The sequence below is a fragment of the Populus nigra genome, chromosome 11 (assembly GCF_951802175.1).
Source record: "Populus nigra chromosome 11, ddPopNigr1.1, whole genome shotgun sequence".
Taxonomy (NCBI): Eukaryota; Viridiplantae; Streptophyta; class Magnoliopsida; order Malpighiales; family Salicaceae; genus Populus; species Populus nigra.
Window position 1 is genome coordinate 7,555,406 of NC_084862.1, and position 20,714 is coordinate 7,576,119.

A 20,714-nucleotide genomic window follows, 5' to 3' on the forward strand; every position below is an offset into this window, starting at 1 on the left:
AGTGTTCTTCCAATTCTAAAATTATCAAACCTAAAATTAAGGAATCTTTGAATTTGGACACTATAAAATTAAGGTATTCCTTATATACATGTTCTAGTAGAGTGTTATGAATATTGATTGATGGTGCTCTAACATTTTTAAGTTTATCTTCTCTAAATGATCATAGAATTCAGCATTTTTATTGTCAATTTTTTTTATAGATAATATAAAAAACATTAAATAGATGGAAGTTGTGGCATTAAATGACCTTCGTTCATGGAGAAACTCATCTAAACATTTTTCAAAAAGAAAAATCATTCATCCTTGTAGTGGCCTATAAGCATGTTTGAACACTTGATTGCTCTGTCCTTATTCTTTTAGTTGAAATTCTCTAAAGTAAGAGCTTTAAGCCTTACAGAGTGATATATGAAATTGTTCATTCTATAAAGAGTTTTGGAAAAAAAAAATTATTGACTATCCAAGTTATCCCTTCTAACAAACAGATAGTTTTAGTATCTTTATAATACTACCATGCATGTTTCTTAAAAGAAGTTACAACAAAATATTTATTGACCATCCAAGTTATCCCTTTTTGTTCTTGTTGTCACGGGTTTACTGTATTGGTCTCTGTTAATTTTTTTTTTAAGTTGGTGATATACCTTACAATGTTATATCATCTCACTAGTTGCCTGCAGTATATATGTTTCAAGACCTGTCCTCTAAAAAATATTCTGAAACTCTATCAATAAAATATAGTTGTTCAATCTTATTTTTTTTCTATTCATATTTTTAAGTTATTTAAACCATGTATGAATTTTTATTTGAATTATGTATTTTAAAGTGTTTGGACATTTGTATTGTTTATTTCACTTTTATTTTAATTATGTTATATTATTATTTACTACTTGATTGAAATTGTTAATATATAATTAGTTAAAATATTTTTCTTGCGATTTTATAATTTTACGATCCGAGTTTATATTGTATATTTCGTGTCGTGTTAAAAAAGCATTTTTGACAACTTTGGCCACTAGAGACTTACATGGTCATTAACTTTAAAATTCATGAAATTAATTGAAGTATATATAAACTAGCCAAACATCCATATTATTAATAATAAAAAAAATATTAATTAAAGGAAAAGAGTATATTTATTGGGAAGCGTCCATGGGTATTAAATAAGATGGTGCTTGAATTGGAATCGACAGTCAAGGGCAGACCAAACTCTATTTTATTTTATTTTATTTTTCTTTTGGTTTTTAATTTGCATGGAGATAGAGAAAAGGACGTAAACAGAATCTCTTGTAGGTCATCATCATATCATATCATTGATTTCCATTTGCATGAAGATATCCTTAGTGATTGACTGCAATTATCCTGCCCTTAGCTAATAAATAAATAAATGGAATAAAAAAAGGAACGACCATAGTGATTGTATTTCTACCTTACAATTAATTGGCATTATTCTACTGATCTGAAATTGAGTCATCATTGTAATATATATATATATATATATATATATATATATATATATATATATATATATATATATATATTATTGCTTTTTAAAGTGATTGACTCAGTTAATAAAATTCAACCTAAAGCTATTAAAATCGAGTTTGTCCATTAATTAGCTTTTTGTAAATCTAATACATCGATCTATGTACGATTAGTTTTATTTATGAAAATAAATTTTAATATAAATATAAATATAAATAAAGGTGTGAAACACAATATCTTATGTTGGATATGTAGTCAGACTACATGTACACTAGTTTGTTATTGTGTTTTTGCTGGGATTGAATTAAAAAAATAAATTTAATACATAGACTGTAATTTTATTTTTGTATTATCATTAAACCTGGTATAAAGGTTTAACATTGAAAACTTCTAACCCAACTATTTGCTTAGCCTAGATTATAAATAAAATCGTGTAGGAATTGCCCTGACATAACCTTGTTGGTTGGGCAGATCCAATGAAAACATCTTAAAGGAAAAAAAAAGTTGGATTAACCCTAGTCAAACCGCAAAACTTGAGACTTGAGTTACATACTTCATTAGGTCGAATTAATTTTTTTATTTTATTATATGATAAAAAATACAAAAACCAATTTATCATCAGCTCAATACTAAATTATAAAATTAAATAAAAACTATATATTAAAGGATGATATATATATATATATATATATATATAAGATAAAAAAAAAAGGATCAAAAAAGATAAAGGAAATAAAAATCTCATATTAAAGGATGAATTATGAAAGATAAAACAAAATGTCAAAATGTTTTTATTAATTGATAAAAAAAATACAAGAAGTGATCGATCATAAATACAATATTAAAAGATAAAATTATATAAAAACTTTATATTAAATGATATAATTAAAAAAAATAAAAAACCTAAAAAATTCTTCATATTACAAAATAAAATTAAAAATATAAAATAATTTCTTAAAAGCCCCAATAATCAAAAATAAAAATTTAAAGGATCTCATAATGAATTCAAGTCATGTGGGCCTGAGACAGGCCCAAGCAACATATTATCCTCCCTTCATGTTTTTTTTAATAAATAAAAAATAACAAGTTGTATATAGTTAAAAAAATAAAAGCCCCTAGCTAGATTTTGAACTCACGACACAAAGTTAATTTCACAGTAACGACACAAAACTTATAACTAAATGATTAAAAATAAATAAATCAAATCTGTGAATATTTATATTAACAGTTAAACTTAACAATGCCTTGTAGTTATTTTCTATATATATATATATATATAACTGATTATACTTTCAATAGTTGAAAACAATAAACTCAATTAATTATCTACATTCCCTTCATACGTTATTGGTCAAGTAAACCTAATTAGTTGCAAACTAGTTTAAAACAGGATTTGTCGGTTCGTGCTATGCCTTGGACTATAATATTTTTATTATTGGTAAAAGAAAAGTTACTCGAGAGATGCCACCATATTTTAAAAAAGTTAAAAAAAAAAAAAAAGAGACACGAGGCATAAACCCAATTAATAAAAAAAAATGAGGAATCTACAAAAAAAAATTCAAGATAATTCGAGTTATTTTAAAAATTAACAAAAATCATATAAATAACAGATGAAAAAAAAATATGATTATCAATAATATAAATATTGAATGATAAAATTTTAAAATTATAAATGTAAAAAGAGAAAAAAAAATAAACAAAGTAAACATAGGTAAACTATCTAAATTTGGGCTACGCCTCAAATTCATAACACATTATTAAATTTTAAACTCGAGTTGGATTAAAAAACTTAATTCTCAACCAATTTAATGTTGATTAGCTAAAATATATCCAACAAAGAATAACAAATAAAAACATTCAAAAAAGCGTCGCTTATTTTCAAAATGAGTAAAAAAATCCTATAAAAAACAAATTAATAAAAATAACAGAGCCTACTCTTTAATTAAACAAGTGTTGAGGAATAAAACTTAAAAAACATAACTTATAGAAAGGGGAAAAAGAACAAAATAAACCCAGGAGAACCTCTCAAACTTGAGTTAATCTCTAAAACTCAAAACCTGTGAAATCATAGACCCCGCTCAATTAAAAATCTCAATATTTCTCAATCAATTTAATGTCAAATGATGGAATGGAAAAAAAATATATCAATTTAAAAAAATTTCCAAACAAAAAAATGGCAATCAAATTTGATATAAAAAAATTTAGGGATGAAATTAAAAAAAAAAACTAAAATTTATCTCAAATAAAATAAATAGTAATAAAAAATAAGAACTAAATTCAAAAGATTAAAAAATTAAAGGGGGATGAAATTAAATTTTATTATTTTATGAATTATTTTTAAAAACATTATTCATTAATTTAAAGAATTATCCAAAAAAACCCCAATAAAAAATGACAAATAAAAAGATTCGAGAAAATTGAGTTCATTTTCAAGAGCAACAAAAATTTGTATGAAAAGCAAATTAATAGAAAGAATAAATCTCAATCTCCAATTGAATAAATGCTAAGTAATTTAATTGTTCTAAAAAATTGAAATGACTAATCTATCCTTAAACAATTTAAAAATGACATTGAATCATGATAAAAAGATCATTCTACCTGTAAATCCTAGCTCCATTGTTTTTTAGCCATATGAAAATTTTATAGACAACTATTCCATTGAATATTATTTATTGGTATGCACTACAGTATGAGTTACACAAAAACTTTTTTAACATAAAAAAATATCGAGGCATTGCTAATGTTTTTTCTAGTAGAAAATAATTTTAAATCATATGAGGATTGATCTAATATGACTAAGTCGACTTACCATATCCAAAAGCAACCTAGACGATCGGTAAAACATATTTTGACTCAAAATAAATATTCAAGATAATATTTTTTTATAAATATTGAAAGGACAATATATTGTATTGATTTGGATAAATCCGAGCTAACCTGCAATTAACATGTTAGGTCATGAGATTATAATAACCTCGTGGAAAGAAAATAAAAAAAAAATATGAAACCTAATTTTCAATAAACCTAATATTGAATGATAAAATTAAAAAAATTAAAAAAAATAACTAGAAAAAATGACTTAAGTCAACCTACCAAACCCGCAACCCGGATCATGAGACTGGGATAACCCATCACAAACTGAAATAAAATTATGAAGTTCAATTTCTAATCAATTCAATGTTGAAAGATGAAATTAAAAAAAAATAATAAAAAAGAGCATAAAAAAACCACTTGATTCAACCAAGTTAATCCGCCAAACTCGTATTCCAGAGTCATGAGATAGAGACAACCTCATAGAAAGTGAAATGAAATAAATCATGAAGTTTAATTACTAATCAATTAAATGATAAAATTAAAAAAAATCAATTAGAAAAAGTAAAAAAAAAACTTGAGTTAATCAAGTGAAGCCGTCAAACTTGTGATTTAGATCATGAAATTGAGATAACCTCATAAAAAATAAATTAAAAAAAATTATAAAATTCAATCCTTAATAATTTAATGTCAAGGGATGAAATTAAAACTGGAAAAAAAACATAGATTAATAAAAAAAAATACCAAAGAAGAAAAAAATACTATTATAGTAAATATTATTTTGCAAGGAGAAGCACAATAAAACCCCCTTATTTTTTTATTTTTTGTTTTTTTTAATATCACTTGTGGGATATAATAAATAGAAATTAGTATAATAAAATTTACCACTAACATTTGATTATTTCTGCGGAATCAACCCAATTGCTCGACCATTAATTTTCATTGTGTTGTACGAGTGCTTTCCTTCCAGAGACAATGTATTAACTACTGGATAATTAAAAAAGAAAAAAAAAAAGAAAAATTGATTTGAAGCATCATTCAATTTCTATTGGCTTCAAATTTTTAATAATATTTAAAACTATTCTAGTATGATCAGGATTATAGTTGCGGTTGTTTTTTAAAGTATTTTTTATTCAGAAATGTATTAAAATAATTTTTTTTATTTTTTAAAAAAATTATATTTGATATGAGCACATCAAAATAACTTAAAAATATTTTAAAAAATATTAATTTAAAATAAAAAAATAAGAATTAATTTGTTTTTACATTAAGAGAACACTAATTCTTTGCGGCAGTCAAAAAGTTGTATACAGCACATGATTGATTACATGCATAAGATGCAGAACTAGTCAAAGTGGGGTGGTGGAGCTTCCCGGAGTTTTCCTCCAAACCTTACATCATTATCTACTCTCACAAGCCACAGACCATTTTCATTTTATGCTAATTGCTACCTACTCCTCCTCCTCCTCCTACTCCTCCTCCTCATGAGAAAGAAACCAGACCACAGTTGCAAATTAAATTCAATAAATATTCCTAAATATCTTCTTTTTTTTGTTGTGTACTTTTTCATATTATTCAACTTGAACCGGGAGGTTATTTTTTTCATATTATTCAACTTGAACCGGGAGGTTATCTTGCTCGGGTAAATATTATAAAATAAATAAATAAAATAAAAAGAGTTGTGCTTTCACGGGTGCATCATCCCACCGAACATTATTCAGACTATTGTTTTTCCTTGATTTCTGTGGTTTTAAATGGGCTTTGTTGGGCTTCTTTTTTTATTTCAGGGCCCAATAACTGGAGTAAATGAGTATTTCAGGGCCCAATAGATGTGCAATGGTCTCAAATTTCAACCGGCGAAAACTATATGTGAATACATACATGTACACTTTATATACAATTAGTCAAGTCGATCAGGGTTATTATAATTATTATATAACTCAATTTTTTCATTTTCAAAATTTCTGCAATTAAACATAATATATCTATTTCCACAAAATACCTCGATAATTCCTGCTTGTTTTATACTTAGAGCCCCAATAAACATGTTTTGAGTTGGTACAAAAATGAAATCTTAATAGCTAGAAACAAGGGATTCGAATAAAAAAAACATAAATAAATATGTGTATTTGGTAATATGATGTAAAATATTTTTAAGTTTTTTTTTATTACTTTTTACATTAAAATATTAAAATTATATATAAAAAAACACATAAAAAACCGCAGTTTAATGCTTTTTCAAATAATAAATAATTTAAAATACACTGTAAAAAATAAATTCAAAATATCAATCTCAACTATATTTAAAGAGAAATAATACCTTCATTATGTCCATTTATTTAACCTGGCACTCTCTCTATGCGTGGATTATATATATATATATATATATATATATATATATATATATATTTGGAGTTTCTGCCTATTTTGTAAGTTAGACATGATGATAATTGTGGCAAGATATTAGTGAAAGAAACCATGAAAAACAGTCTTTTCGTGCAAGTGTTAATATATGCAGGTAGAGTACGCAAGGTAGATAATTAAGTGGTGCTTATACAAAGTGAAAAGTGCACGGACAGATCACATGCAGGCATGTAAACAGAGATAATGAACTTCGAGTTTTTTTCCTTTTTTTAAAAAAAAATCAATCCGGATTATGTGAAAGTAATAAAAGCTAGCTGAAAACTATGAAGAACAAAACAAGAGTTTTGCTTTTAAAAAAAAATACAACCAAGACATATATTTAGTATTATTATACATGAAGCTAAAATATGACGTTTTTACTGTTTACAAAACATTTTCCACCCTCTTATATTTTACTATGAATTGGAGTAGTATAATTTTTTAAAATTTTTAATTTGATCGTCAATTTTGTTTTTGTACAATTAAACTTTTTTCAGATCAAATTAAGGCTTAATTGTATGTTTTTTTATGAGAGAGGGTTGAATTAAAAGAAAGGAGAATGAAGTGAACAAAGCGGGTAACATAGGTGGCAAATTGAAAATTTTAGTCAAGAATTCTTATGAGTCCCCCATTTTTTTTAACTATTAGGTGAATTGCATGTTATTTTAGAGAGGGTTGAATTAAAAGAAAGGAGAATGAAGTGAAGAAAGCGGATAACACAGGTGGCAGATTGAAAATTTTGGTCAACAATTTATTTGAGTATCCCATCTTTTTTAACTATTAGATGATTGGTCCCTTGAATTTTACAAAATACAATTTTGATATCAGATTCCATTTTACTCATTTTTTAGTACTTTTTTGGTTGGAGGAGAGAGAGGAGGTCGACGGGTTCTAGTAGAGAGAGTTAGTGTTCGATAGTGAGGAATTTGGTCACCAAAATGGTCACTTTTATGTCAAATGGTTCCATATGATGATGAGAGTTAAGATTACATGTTTTTTTTTACCTTGAAACACCTAAAAAATCATATCTAAGCTCGAGAAGGTTTTTTTTTTGTGGATTTGAGGTTTTAGGATAGGTTTATATGTTTTTTATGGCCATTGATTGATTTAACTAGGTCTCTAGGGTGCTTCCTAGGTTTTTTGGGGGGGTGTTTTTTGGGGGGGTGTTTTTTGGAGAATAGATTTTTTGGTAAAAAACAAAAGACCTTGTTTTGTGGCCACCACAATGCCCAAATTTTAAGGATGAACAAATGATGCGTCATTTTTTTTCTTATAGTCAATCGGTTGGTTACACGTAGCATTAACTTTGTTCATGTAAATATATTTAATTTATTAATAAATGCTTATTTATCTTTAATATTCATCAAATATTTTATTAATAAATTAATATTTGATTAATGAATTTAGAGTAGAGATAAAGTTCTTGGACAAAAATGCTTTGCAAAGAAAATTATAAAGTTGTTATAATTATGAGATTTCTATTGCATCAAAGCATTGTTCCTAAATGTTATAGTCAATGCTTCATTAAAATTGAACATTAATTAGTGTTGTTGAAACTAGCATATATTATGCTCTTTTCTTTATGAAATAAAATAGTTGTTCTCATAAGTTAAGGTATGAGGGTTACTTGGAACTAATATGTAGGTATTTGTCAGATGATATTTATACTAAACTGACCCACATGAGAATTTCATATAGAGTGATCTCTTGTGTCTATAGAAAGTCTCACATAAAAGTTGTGTAAGTGATATTTAAACTTGAAATCACTAAGTTATCTTATATAAGGAGTGTTATTTTTTTATCATACTACACATTGTTCTAATTAAGGGTAAAAAAATAAGCAGATGTAACATCCAACCTTACAGCAGATATTGGGTATGGCATGAACTATATAGATATATTTAAGTAATCAAGAAATGATTCATTATCCTATGTGAATTAGAGAAAATATTCAATCTATTCTCAAATAATATTAATTGTAAATCCTTGTATAAGGTAGAATGAGATCTGAAAAAAAAAATTTAAATTTTATTCAAATAATCAATAATTATGGTGTTGAGAACAAACATGATTTGACGAATAGATACACTTTATGTTATAATGTTTAAATCGAAACATTATTGATGAATAAATAATAATTACACTAAAAAATTTATTACAACAAGGTTAAGTCAAACCACTTATAACTATCCTAATATTTAGGGAGATCATGACAAGTTTCTAGAGATATTGTACATAATATTTAAATATAAATCAATTAATTATTAAATTAATTATAAATTAATTTATTCATACATCTCTATCTGTAAAAAGAACAGGGATGGCGCCTCTGCAGAAGTTGCTGAATAAAATCGCTGGTAATAACTTTCCCGTATGAATATTTTGGATCAGTCACTTGCTTCACAACTTTTACGTTGATAGGGCAACTTCCCTTCCCGGCAACCTCTTGGTAGCTCTCAATAATATCCCACCATGATGAGACTTGAGGTTGAAAGCTGGCCCCCGCATTGTAATGTAAGGATTCAACAAAGGCTCTAATGGCATTTTTTTGGGCACGCCCGAATTGACCGTACCAAATAAGAGTGAGGTTTAGGCTTCCTGTCAGAAGAGGGCCCCCATGGTAGGTTATGGGAGTGTTATCGGTGCCAAGACACGCAGGGAAGAGGAGGAGGAGCAAGCAGAGAGAAAGATCAAGAGGGCGACTTGGGAGAGACGACGCTATTGCCAGATTTTCTGCCTATCTACTGCCTTGGTCACCATTTATCACACGTTAAAACTTTTGGTGGCTTTGCATGTATGGAAAGGCTGTTAGTGCTCTAAAAATAGGTGACCACCAGACAGCTGTTCTTACGTAAATTGTTGAAGACTAAATTTCACGGAGATTATTGCCTCAGTCCTTGGAATTTTTGCAGACAATTCGGTTGAGGCAGAGGAAAGGCTTTTTATTCATTTAAGTTTTGGATGGATAGGGATAGGAGAGACAACTCATTCCTGTCGTCCAGAGAACCGTGAGAAATTTATCACAGCTTCGTAACCCCCCGGACCAACCATTCTTACCCTTCATTCTTACAGAAAAAGAAGAGTCTAGGAAACAAACTCATCTACTGCAATACATGATGGAGATGCAAAATGACTTGTTACATTCATTCATTAAGTTAGCAAGGTAATCAAAATCATAAGGTGTTATAATATTTGCAACATTGACTACAAACAGTCAACCACCAGGCATAGACGTCCCAGCACATATCCTGCAATGGAAAAATTAGTAAATCATACATGGAACATGTATATTGACCACTGACTTTTCACAGCAAAACAATGAAAGAAGTAAAAATAGATCAAGTCCTTAATGAAGAAGCCAAAAATTGCTACAGCCAACAAGAGGAGAGTGGATAATAACAATAGAAACTCCAAGGCGCAGGGAAGGGGAGAACATTGCATATAAATCAATTTATTTCCTCGTTTTCTTTCAATCCCAGTTTATCATGCAACAAAGTGAACACAGATTACACACATTCATAACCAGTGCATTCAGTTGTGAGGTTTCTCTTGGCTTGCATTGATATAAGAAAATTGGTTTCTTTACATTTGGGCAATTTTGGTGACTCCTGTTCATTTTTCCTTAGCCTCGCGGCTACGGTCTTGAGACTGCTTGTCATGTAACTCACTGCAGCTACAAGAAGCTCTCTGCACACAAATTAAACATTTTGCTCAACATTAAGAAATCTGGATATTTTCCTGGCCATATCAAACAGGACATATGCATGCTGCAAGAATCTCATTCGTGCACATAAAAAATTAGGCAATCAACATGACATGAAGATATAAGTGCATCATGGAATCTGGCATCATTACATACTTACAATGCACGTGGCCACAGAAATAAATATGCAATGTTGTTCGATAGTCAGATTCCAAACAAATTTTCAGCCTCATGCCCCCATGATAGAACCCAGAAATTTCTTGAGTTATGAGCATTACAATTCATATCATCGTTCTAGAAACACAGAATTTGTAAAAAGAAAGTAACAAATGCAATGCAATTTATAGTTCAATACCTCTAGTTTCTGTTTTACAAAGAGTTCTGTATGATCATCAGTATACATAAACAAAAACCACTCTTCACTAGTAAATTTATTTCATTGAACTGTTGTTTTGTCTTAAAAGAGGTATTCACAATTTTTCCTTTTCCAGTTATACTTAAGAAGTGAAATAGCAAATTTTATTTCCTGTCACTATGGTGCCTTCTTTTATTTATATGGTGATCATTAAATTAACAGTGAAAAAGCAAAACAGCAATCCATGGATGAAAAAACAATATACAAGATATTCATGCAAAAAGAAAAGGAAATACAAGGACATAAGAAATTAGAATCATGTACCCAGTCAGAGTGAAACAAACAATATTACTTCATCTTCGAAAATTTATGAGCAGGTGAAACAACCTCAACTACCAAAGTAAATTAAAGAATATGACCCAATCATGTTCTGCAAAGTAAGGGTGCCCAAGATGGAAGATTTGTAGACAGTCCTACCTTTTAAATAATTTATGATTCCCTCAAAACAGCACACACCACCAAAACAGAGGCAATTTTCTTACAGAAAAACACAAATGCAAATTATGAAATAAAAGGATATCTATCATAAATGATAAAAACTAATTTATACTTACAATGGTGAGCAAGGAGAACAACCACCATTTACATAGTAAACAAACAAGAATGAATCATAATGCTGGCCGTTGATTAGATAAAAGCCTTGCAACCTTCGTATACACTTGAATGACATTTTTTTGTACAAATGAATAGCAGGAATGTTGTAAGAGATCACATGCAGGTAAACTGCATGACATGTCGGAATACTTGAAGCATATTTAATGACCTGACGAATAAGAGACCTTGCTGCAAATTAAACAACCAAGTAATCAATTGTAAAGCAAGACAAATTTCAGCAGGCATTTCAAAGTAAAGTCCTTTGTGGTGCAGATCCTACCTATTCCAAGATTTCTGTAAGTTTCTACTACTCCAAGTGTCATGATGTAAACTAGTGTTTGATCTGGTTTCAAGGGGTCGTATATGAGCAAATCTCCTATCTACAAAGCAGGTGTAGGTTCACATGAATTAGTAGAAAGAAAGACATAATTTGTGGAATGAAATAATGATTTCAAAATTACACATTCGATAATGAAAAATGAACAAAGCTTGAATGAAGAATCCAGCTGCATCCTACATCTGATGAATGTGATGGGTTGCAATTACCTTGTTAGAAAACATTTATAGCCCAATCTCACTCAGATGCAACATTAAAATAACCTGGACATTTAAATAAGGAAATTTGTTTGCCCATATTTGTCACAGGAGTTGTGTAGCAAGCTTCGGTTATCCAGTCATAACTGGCTCAATGGTTCTTGGGAATATTTTTTATTTGTTGCTGCATCACACAGGGGTATGCCTAATATGCCAGTGTGAGGCACAGATACAAGTAATGCCCCTTGGAAAAGTAGAAAACTCACCTCAGTTTCTTTTGCCAGTACTATCCGTGCCGTAACAAATCCAATAAGTTCATCACTGTGACCATTAGGTCGACTGCGGTCAACTGCAGCCCAGGAAACAATATCACGTGCATGAACAACACTTTGGAAAAACTCTTCCTCGTACCTGAAAGGAGGAAATCATTTCCATATAGAAGCAAGAAAAGCATGTTACAAATTATAACAAAGAGAAAAATCAGAAGAAAAAGAAAAGGAGCATTAGATGAAGCAATCAACCTGATAGGGAATATATCAGCATGTAATCGCTCTAATACCTCCAAATCAGAAGGCTGTATAGGTCTGTAGCATATGGTTGGACGATGAGAAATTTTTTGGTTCACCATTGATGGCTTTTCTGTTAATCCCCTACAAAGATATGGTAAATTTGTAGAACTTGCAGCTGGACTTCTTCCATTTATACCACATTAGTCATGCCTCTGTATATCAGGTGCTTGAACACAGAAAATTATACTGTCCTCAGTTTGTTACAGTAGAAAAAACAAAGAAAGCACTACAACGCAGGAGTACAGTAAAGAAACAAAAGTCAGGAGATGACAAAGCATAAAAGAATAGATATTGTTTTCTTTTGTTTTGTTATCTTTTTATCCTATCAAAGGCACATAAACCCCAGATCCATTTGAATCATGCTAGCCCATGAAAAGCTGGATCATGAGTAGGTTGCCAAAACACAAGCTTGTTCATCCTCAAAAACATGGGGGGATGAACCATGAGCGTGTGCCTTCCACGCATCTTAAGCTCAATCACTTTGCCACTTGATGAACCCGCAGGGTTAAAGCAAAAATAAAAAGAACATGGACCCCCCCCCCCCCCAACTGATCATGTTTTGCATCCCATGTGTAGCCAACTTCGTATAACTTTCATAATTAACATCTTGCCTTGAGATAATAAATTCTTCGAACTTATGCTGTGTCTATAGGCAGTAAGGATTACAGAGTCTTAATACAAAAATGATTTCCTCGAGAATAGAGATTCTTCAAATTTGTTGCTGCGTTCCCGTGTGCTATTCATCGTGGTACAAATCATGTAATTCATAAGAAGATTCAGAGACAAAAGGATTGCAATTGATTGCTAAGACATCACTCATCCCCCCCTAGGAGAGGGGATACGCTACGTACAGATAATTAAGCGAATAGAAATAGAAGAGATTGCACCATTTCACCACAAACCCACATCTTGAAAATAACAACAGAATATTATTCAATTCAATTCTTAAGCAACAAAACCAGGGTTGAGAGAGAGACAAAGAGAGGAAGTCATGTTATTTCCCAATCCCAAAGAAAGACAGTCTCAAGAAATCAACCATGCATAACCATTAACAAATTCAAACGAATATTAATAAACAAAGCGAAGTTGAAGTGAGAAGTTCGATAACAAAAGGCTGTCAAATTTGGAAGAAAAAACAAAGACCCAGATGAGATCTAATGTTGAAAAACAGAATAAAAGGACTACCTAGCTGATTTTGCAGGGCTGCTTCAGAGGCTGATAATATTATCTTGAAAGCATAAAGAACGTGTACAGAGATGAGAAGGAAGGAAGTTGAGGGTCTGAGAAAGGAATCAGAGACTTCGTTTTCTTTTGCCTTGCTTTTGATGGGGGAAAAAAATGGTTCTTGATTTGATTTCTGCTGATCTTTTTCTTTCTATTTTACTTTTTTCTCACTATCACCAAAATGTCACCTTTTTTTCGTGATTTTTTTTATATATTAAAAAAAATAAAGTTGTGTATCAAGAAAAAAAAAACTGTATACATATGGTGTCTAACTTTTTTATTATTTTTATGTCTCAATTTTAATTTTATATATTTAAGTTATTATTTTTTTTCTATTTTAATGCTTATAAGTAATTCAATTCAATAAAACCAAATATTCATTATTCATTATTTTATTCTCTATAACCCATTTTTTTTTATATAAAAAAATAGATACAAATAAAAAAAATTATATATAAAGATATTTTTATTAATTTTTATAGGTCAAGGGTTTTATATTTTCTCTTATTTTTGTGTTTGTTATTTTTAAAAATGAACCATTAATTACTCTTTAAATACTAAAATTTCTATTGAATTATTATTAGAATTATTAATCTTGTATCAAATAAATAAATATTAATAGAGCAATGCATAAATTAACTTGAATTCTATTTTATTTTATTTTATTTTTTACAAAACTCAAATTCAATTACCAAATTCAATATGTTAATAGTGTCATTATGCTTCAATATTCAAGTAAAGACTCTACAATTCAAAGTAGTTGACAAACTTAAAAATGAGTTACAAGTGAAAAGGGTTATCAAAACCACTAACCTCCCATGAAAGAAATAATCAATGCATAATTAATGCACAAAGTTGACAATGGAAAATTGGATAGAAATCAAACTTAATTATTAAATTTAATATTTTATTACCTTTTTTTTTTCTATTTGAGTGTATACTTGTGATTCAACTTATTAGATATTGATGTGTCACTTATCATGTGACATGTAAAAAGTAGATCTTCAATGCAAATATTGTAAAAAATACTTAAATTTAAATTAAATAATCAGAAAAGGAAAGGAAAGGAAAAATTGAAAAGTAAAAAAGGATGGCATAAATTGAAGTTAAAGTGTGTGGATATTAGAAAAAACATATCTTAAAAATAAAATAAAATATAGGTGTTTGAGCCGGTTTCAATTTCTGCTTTCCTTTCCTTTTCCTTTTTTTTTTTTTATGTTTCCTTTTTTTTTTCTTTTTTCTTTTCTTTTTAATTTTGATCATTTTTAACAAATTTTATTTTAAAGCTCCTTTGTTATTGTGTATCACGAAATAACATATGTATCAATAATGCCTAAGAAATTGAATTAATAGTAAACACTATATATATATATTGGTATCTCAAACAAGTAAAATTGATTACAAGATACTCAAATGGAAAAAATAATAAAATATTAGGCAACAAATATGTATTTTTATCTTTCATAATTTTTTTATTATGACCCATTTTTCCTACATATTAGGAGATAATGATAATGAACATTTCAGTCATAGTTTTTAAACCCGATCCGGTGGTCGACCCATTACAATAATCGAGTCACGAGTCAGATGGGTTGACTCAGATTAACCAAAAACATAAATTGTTTAGATTGGTTCTGGAAAGCAAGCATTCTTCTTAAATTAAAGTTAAAATCACATAGCAACACAAACACTTTGATTAATAGATTGTTTAATATATTTTTTTAAAATAATTTAAAGCTAAAAATATTTAATAAATCATAGTCCTTGAGCAAACTATTCCTGAACATGTCTAAAACCATACATATCAATAGGTAATTGGATCCAACAATCCCTTGCATTGAAGAGCTGCAGAAGTTATTTTGAATCACAACAAAATCTATTACACCTCTTGCTTGTCCCATTCACTCTTTCCTCCTTTTCCCCCCTTTTTCATCCACTCTTGCAATCAACAGAAATTGTCCATGTTTAATGTTTGCCCAAAAAAAAATTTGTGTCAAAGAAGGAATCCCAGTTATTGATCTCTCTGTTTTCACTAGAAAAAAAAAGTTTGCCCAAAACTGATGAAGAAATCCCAGATCTCTTTATTTCCACTTCAAGTAACACAAAAGAAGTTGTGTCAAAGATTAAAGAAGTGTGCAAGAATTAATTAAGACTAGTTTGCCTAAAATTAGAGAAATGCAGATAGAGAACTAACTAGAAAAGCCACAAACCACAAAAGTTTGAAAGCCACAATGGAGATCCATTGGTGATTTAATAACCAAAAGAGAGACGGGGACAAAACTTGGTATGGCTTGCTTTGAAGTTTTTCATGTGTGGCTTAAATTCCTCTGCTCTTCTTCTCAAGTGAGATTGAAGAAATTAGATTTTTTGTCTTCATTGTTTTAGCATTTTACTGTCAAAATGTTTGAAAGTAAGAGGATAAAACGGTGACGTTTTATATATATATATAAAACAGTCGGGTCTCATCTGGGTTTACCCAGATCGACCTGGTTTGGTCGAACCAAATTCCTGGCCAGTTTTTTCATTAACCTGACCCGGTTTCAGCCTCGGGTCCCGGGTCGACCCACCAGGCTAGCCGGGTTTTAAAACACTGATTTCAATACTTAACAAATTAAATAAACCACATAAATTAAATAAAAAAATAAAAGGTTGGTAACCCCAATAGATAAAATTAAAGGTAATATACTCAAATATAAAGATAATAAAAGGTTGAATATAAAAATATATAGCTTTCTCAAAAGAGAAAATGGCATATTGAAAAGGAAAATAAATATTTTCCCATGTCATGTTAATTTCATCAATGAAATAATAATTTAATTTCTTATTATTAAATTGATAATTATTCTCTTTTTTTTAATTGTAGTTGTAAATGTATCTTCAATTCAACTTTTTCACGTCGTGATTACATCATTTCTAACAAAATCAAAGTTAAGGTGTTGTATGGTATCACAATACTTTTTTTTTGCTATTTCTTTTTCTAGAAAAAAAACATATTTGATCATACATTTGCATTTAGTTTTTCTATGAAAGATTATGAAAATTAAAATGGATTTTTAAAAATAACAAAAAATAATTTTTTTGTTTTATAATTTTTTATTTATATAACATCATGTTACCAACATTACTATTATGTCCTCATTGTCACTTAGACATCACTAACATCACCCCATTATTATCTTCACAACCATCATTATTGTTATAGTCACAACAACTACCGTTTTAATTATCACTTCTTCATTACCATCCTCTCTTTTAACATTGTCCATATCACTAACTCCAACAACACTATAACCACTATCTCCATAACCTTCACAAACATATAATAATTATTTTTTCTTCTACTAAATTATTGCAACCACCTCTATCATATTGTAATAAGTTTGGTATTATTATAATCTTTATCATCATTTTTATTATAATGTTATATAGATTGAGTTCTATATAAATTATAAATTATAGTCCTATAAAAATGATCTATATAACAAATAAGCATTTTACAATTTGAATTCTAATTCAATTAATACTTTTTATTCACACCTCTTCTTCTAGCGGTTGTGTGTGTTAGAACATTAATTATACTACAACATTCATTAACGTTAATTGTTTAAGAATAGGACTTGATTGTCAATCAATTACATGAATCCTCATCTTCTTGATTGATGGTCAATCTTAGAAATCTACACTAATTTACTCAAAAACACAAAGCAAGCAAGTACTATTCCTAATCAAATGACAAATGATTGTTTATTTTAGGTATAAACAATGCCTCTTGTTTTATTTAGAATAAATGAATGAATAACAACTTGCCTTCTTATTAAATTGACTAATAGGTCATTCATTGATGTGTGAAAAATTAAGCATTGTTCTTTTAAAATATTGACCATGTGTTAGCTTATTGATGTTTTAGCTAGCTAAAAATTTCAAAACTAAACATTGTTTGGCTATGGGATGATATTTAAGATTATAAGAATTGTCATGCTAAGTCTTTGTTTATCAATCAATATGCTCTTTAGCTTCTTTTAAGAAATCCTTAATTTATTTCTAAAAAAATCAAGTATTCTTAGAAACCTTAAGTTTTCTTCTTAAAAAATAGCATATTTTAGTAGCTCTTTGTTAATAAAAACCTTCTATAATTACTTGTTTCCAGAACATCATTGATTGTGTCCCTAATATTAATTAGGCAATTATAAGTAATGCATAAAGGTATAATTAGGAAATGCTTGGGGCCCTACCTATAACAAATGGTCCCTAAAAAGGCTTGTCTCTTCCTTCTGAACATTAAAAGAGAAAGGCTTTAACTTCAAGATGACCATGTCAACCTCAATATTTGAAAGAATTCAATTAGAACATGGCTCAACATTTTTTTTTTTATTACATCAACTAACTCAACTAAATGCAACAATATTTTAGTGATAAGTGGAAATGCTAAAGGATTTTTGACATCATTCAATTGTTTAGGATCAATACCAAGCTAGATAAAAAGATGTCAATTGTTCTCTCTCTTACTTTTCTTATTAATTTTCAGTAACATCTTTATCTTTAGGTATGCGATATAAATTGTAACTCCTTTTGATATAGTTATGTTTGGAAACCTTTATTCAGGTGTTAATAGATTATATGCTCTTCACAAGTCCTTCCTAGTCAATTTAAAGACTTATTAGTAAGCACCCATAAGTATGGCACTCTTCTAAAATCAGAGGATAGAAAGAAACTTCCTAACCTAATGCAAGGATGCTACTTTCTTCATATACTAGGTATCTCGATACCTAATATATTTCAAGTCCAAGAAGCCTGTTAAGGCCTACTTGAAGATAATTATGACGATTAAAAAGGTGTTGTTCGTCGTGAATTCCTCACAACATCCTTTTCCTCAGGCGACAACGCATGTTGATTGTTTCTTGGAAGATTTTTACTGATAATATTGTTTTTTTTCCTTTTATCTCTTCTCCTTTGAAATTCATGTTGGCCACTTCAAATTTTAAGGTAGTCAAAACTATTTAGTATTGTGGTAACTTCTATTTTTTGCATAACCGTAGATAAAAAATCATGTGGTTAGCCAAATAGCTTCTTTTTTTTTTGCATTGAGACCCATAAATAATTGTGTTTCAAACATTGATTTTGTAGAAACTAAAATAACATGTTTTTCATGTGTGTTTGACATTATGATTGCTTTTGCAGTTATGATTTAAAAAAATACGTTTACGAAAATATGTGTTTGATTAAAACTGTTATATGATTGATTATTGCATGCAAAATAAATGAAAAATCGATCTCCATGAATGAATAACAAGTTATTTTAGCTTATACAAAACTAAAGTTTGAAACACACTTATACATGGGGCGCACTACAAAACGTAGAAGTTATTTGATTAACCAAATATTTTTTTATCTATGGTTGGACAAAAAGTAGAAGCTACCACAATACCAAATAATCTCAAAGAGTGTTTTATCGATGAACACTTGTTTTTTCATTTATTTTATTTGCAGAAATCCATTTCACAATAGTTTTAACTAAATAAATATTTTTTTAAATCGCAATTAAATTATTATTTTTTAAACTGCAATCGTAAAACATATCATAAAAGAGTCTGTTTGTTTCCATGGTTACTTCTGCATTTGAAGCAAACCACAAAAAATACATGTTTGGTAAAAGATAAAATGTTGTTTACTGTTTGTGGGCCTTAGTTAATTTTACGTTGAAAACGTAGGTAAATTAAAAGCAACTCCAAGCTGCTTCACGGGAAGTGCAGAGTGAATTGCTCTGCACTTCCCGTGAATAGTCTCCACTGTTCATGATCAAACCAGGTTCGGTTCGAACCTAAATGTATTGGACCGGGTCGATCCGACCCAGTAAAAAAAATTCAATTTTTTTAATTATGTTTTATTCAAAAAACTAGTATTTAACATTATTCAATGACACTACATAAATTAGAAGGAGATGACATGATAGCGTAACATTTTGCAGAATTTGATCGTAATCTCAATTTTGTTCCTGATGATATTTTATCTGATTTTGTTGTACGCTAAAAGAATCATGAAAATTGTAGTCCTTGTCAGATGAATTTCATACGTGATATAATTGTAGATAGTTTAATGGAATAATAAAAAATATTATATATAAAGTATTATTTATTTCAAGATGTAATAGCAGTATTTAAATCTACAATATTTAAATTAAAAATCATCAATATTAATATATATATTTTTTAGTTATTTTATAACCTCAATTTGAAAAGTATTCTTAATCAAATATATTAAACTACTTTCTATTTAACCTCAATTTCAATCATATTTTTAACCAAACATATATAAATATCAAACCAACCTCAACTAAAAATATTTTTTATAAAACATTTTTTTTTCAAATTACAATCACAAAAACTATCACAATACCCAACACAGGCAAACACACACTCAATGACTAATTTAGGTGTCGCTTGATATTGTATTAGTTGCAGAGGTTGAATATATGGTTCAATTGGGCTATAGTTTAATCAAATGGTCGAAGATATGGTTGTTGCTGGTCATTTAGGAAGGCTGTTGTCACGATCAGAGAGGGTGGACAAATTAGTAGTCGTTGTTTATATGGTGGTGCTTTGCTTCAATGAACTACTATTAGCTAGTTGATGCCTATAATAATAATGTATGGTATTTTTTTAAAATTATTTTTAATTGAAAATATATTAAAATATATTTTTATATTTTTTAATATTAATACATAAAGCATATGTTAAGCTGTCACCGTAACAGGAGCACTTGGAAGTATAGATACTTCAGGCAAAGCATATGTTGTTGAATTGGCCACGTCACCATGAAGAAAGCAAAATGCTAATGAAAGTCTTGACTTTATTGAATGCTCTTCAAGGTGGTGATTGTTTATACCTAAAAATATTTATTGTAGTAAATTAGAGTATCTTCCTTCTAATTTATTTTTGCTTATTTTTTATAATTAAAATTCCATTTGGAATTCGAATCAATACTC

At 28.8% G+C, this 20,714-nt stretch overlaps 1 protein-coding gene across 3 annotated transcripts; it reads right to left on the bottom strand.

Annotated features, from left to right (window-relative positions):
• Positions 1-9,810: 9,810 nt before the first annotated feature.
• Positions 9,811-13,912, bottom strand: LOC133706238 (histone acetyltransferase MCC1-like). Of its 3 annotated transcripts, XM_062131726.1 has the most exons (7): positions 13,694-13,912; positions 12,461-12,674; positions 12,206-12,350; positions 11,686-11,785; positions 11,366-11,594; positions 10,280-10,380; positions 9,811-9,941 (listed from the first exon to the last, which is right to left on the bottom strand). In XM_062131726.1, coding segments are annotated over exons 2-7 (684 nt in total). In that variant the 5' UTR covers positions 12,568-12,674; positions 13,694-13,912; the 3' UTR covers positions 9,811-9,939. The 3 variants fall into 3 exon arrangements, with proteins under 3 accessions (XP_061987710.1, XP_061987709.1, XP_061987708.1); XM_062131725.1 differs by lacking the exon at positions 9,811-9,941 and having other exon boundaries at positions 10,129-10,380; positions 12,461-12,660; XM_062131724.1 differs by lacking the exon at positions 9,811-9,941 and having other exon boundaries at positions 10,129-10,380; positions 13,694-13,911.
• Positions 13,913-20,714: the final 6,802 nt, after the last annotated feature.

What these genes read in the sequence shown, in the direction of transcription:
- LOC133706238 (XM_062131725.1), bottom strand. Translation starts at nt 12,567, where the DNA reads ATGGTGAACCAAAAAATTTCTCATCGTCCAACCATATGCTACAGACCT. An exon ending in GCTGATATATTCCCTATCAG is followed by an intron (nt 12,351 to 12,460) that starts GTTGATTGCTTC and finishes TCCTCCTTTCAG; the next exon opens with GTACGAGGAAGAGTTTTTCC. An exon ending in TTACAGAAATCTTGGAATAG is followed by an intron (nt 11,595 to 11,685) that starts GTAGGATCTGCA and finishes TTTAATTTGCAG; the next exon opens with CAAGGTCTCTTATTCGTCAG.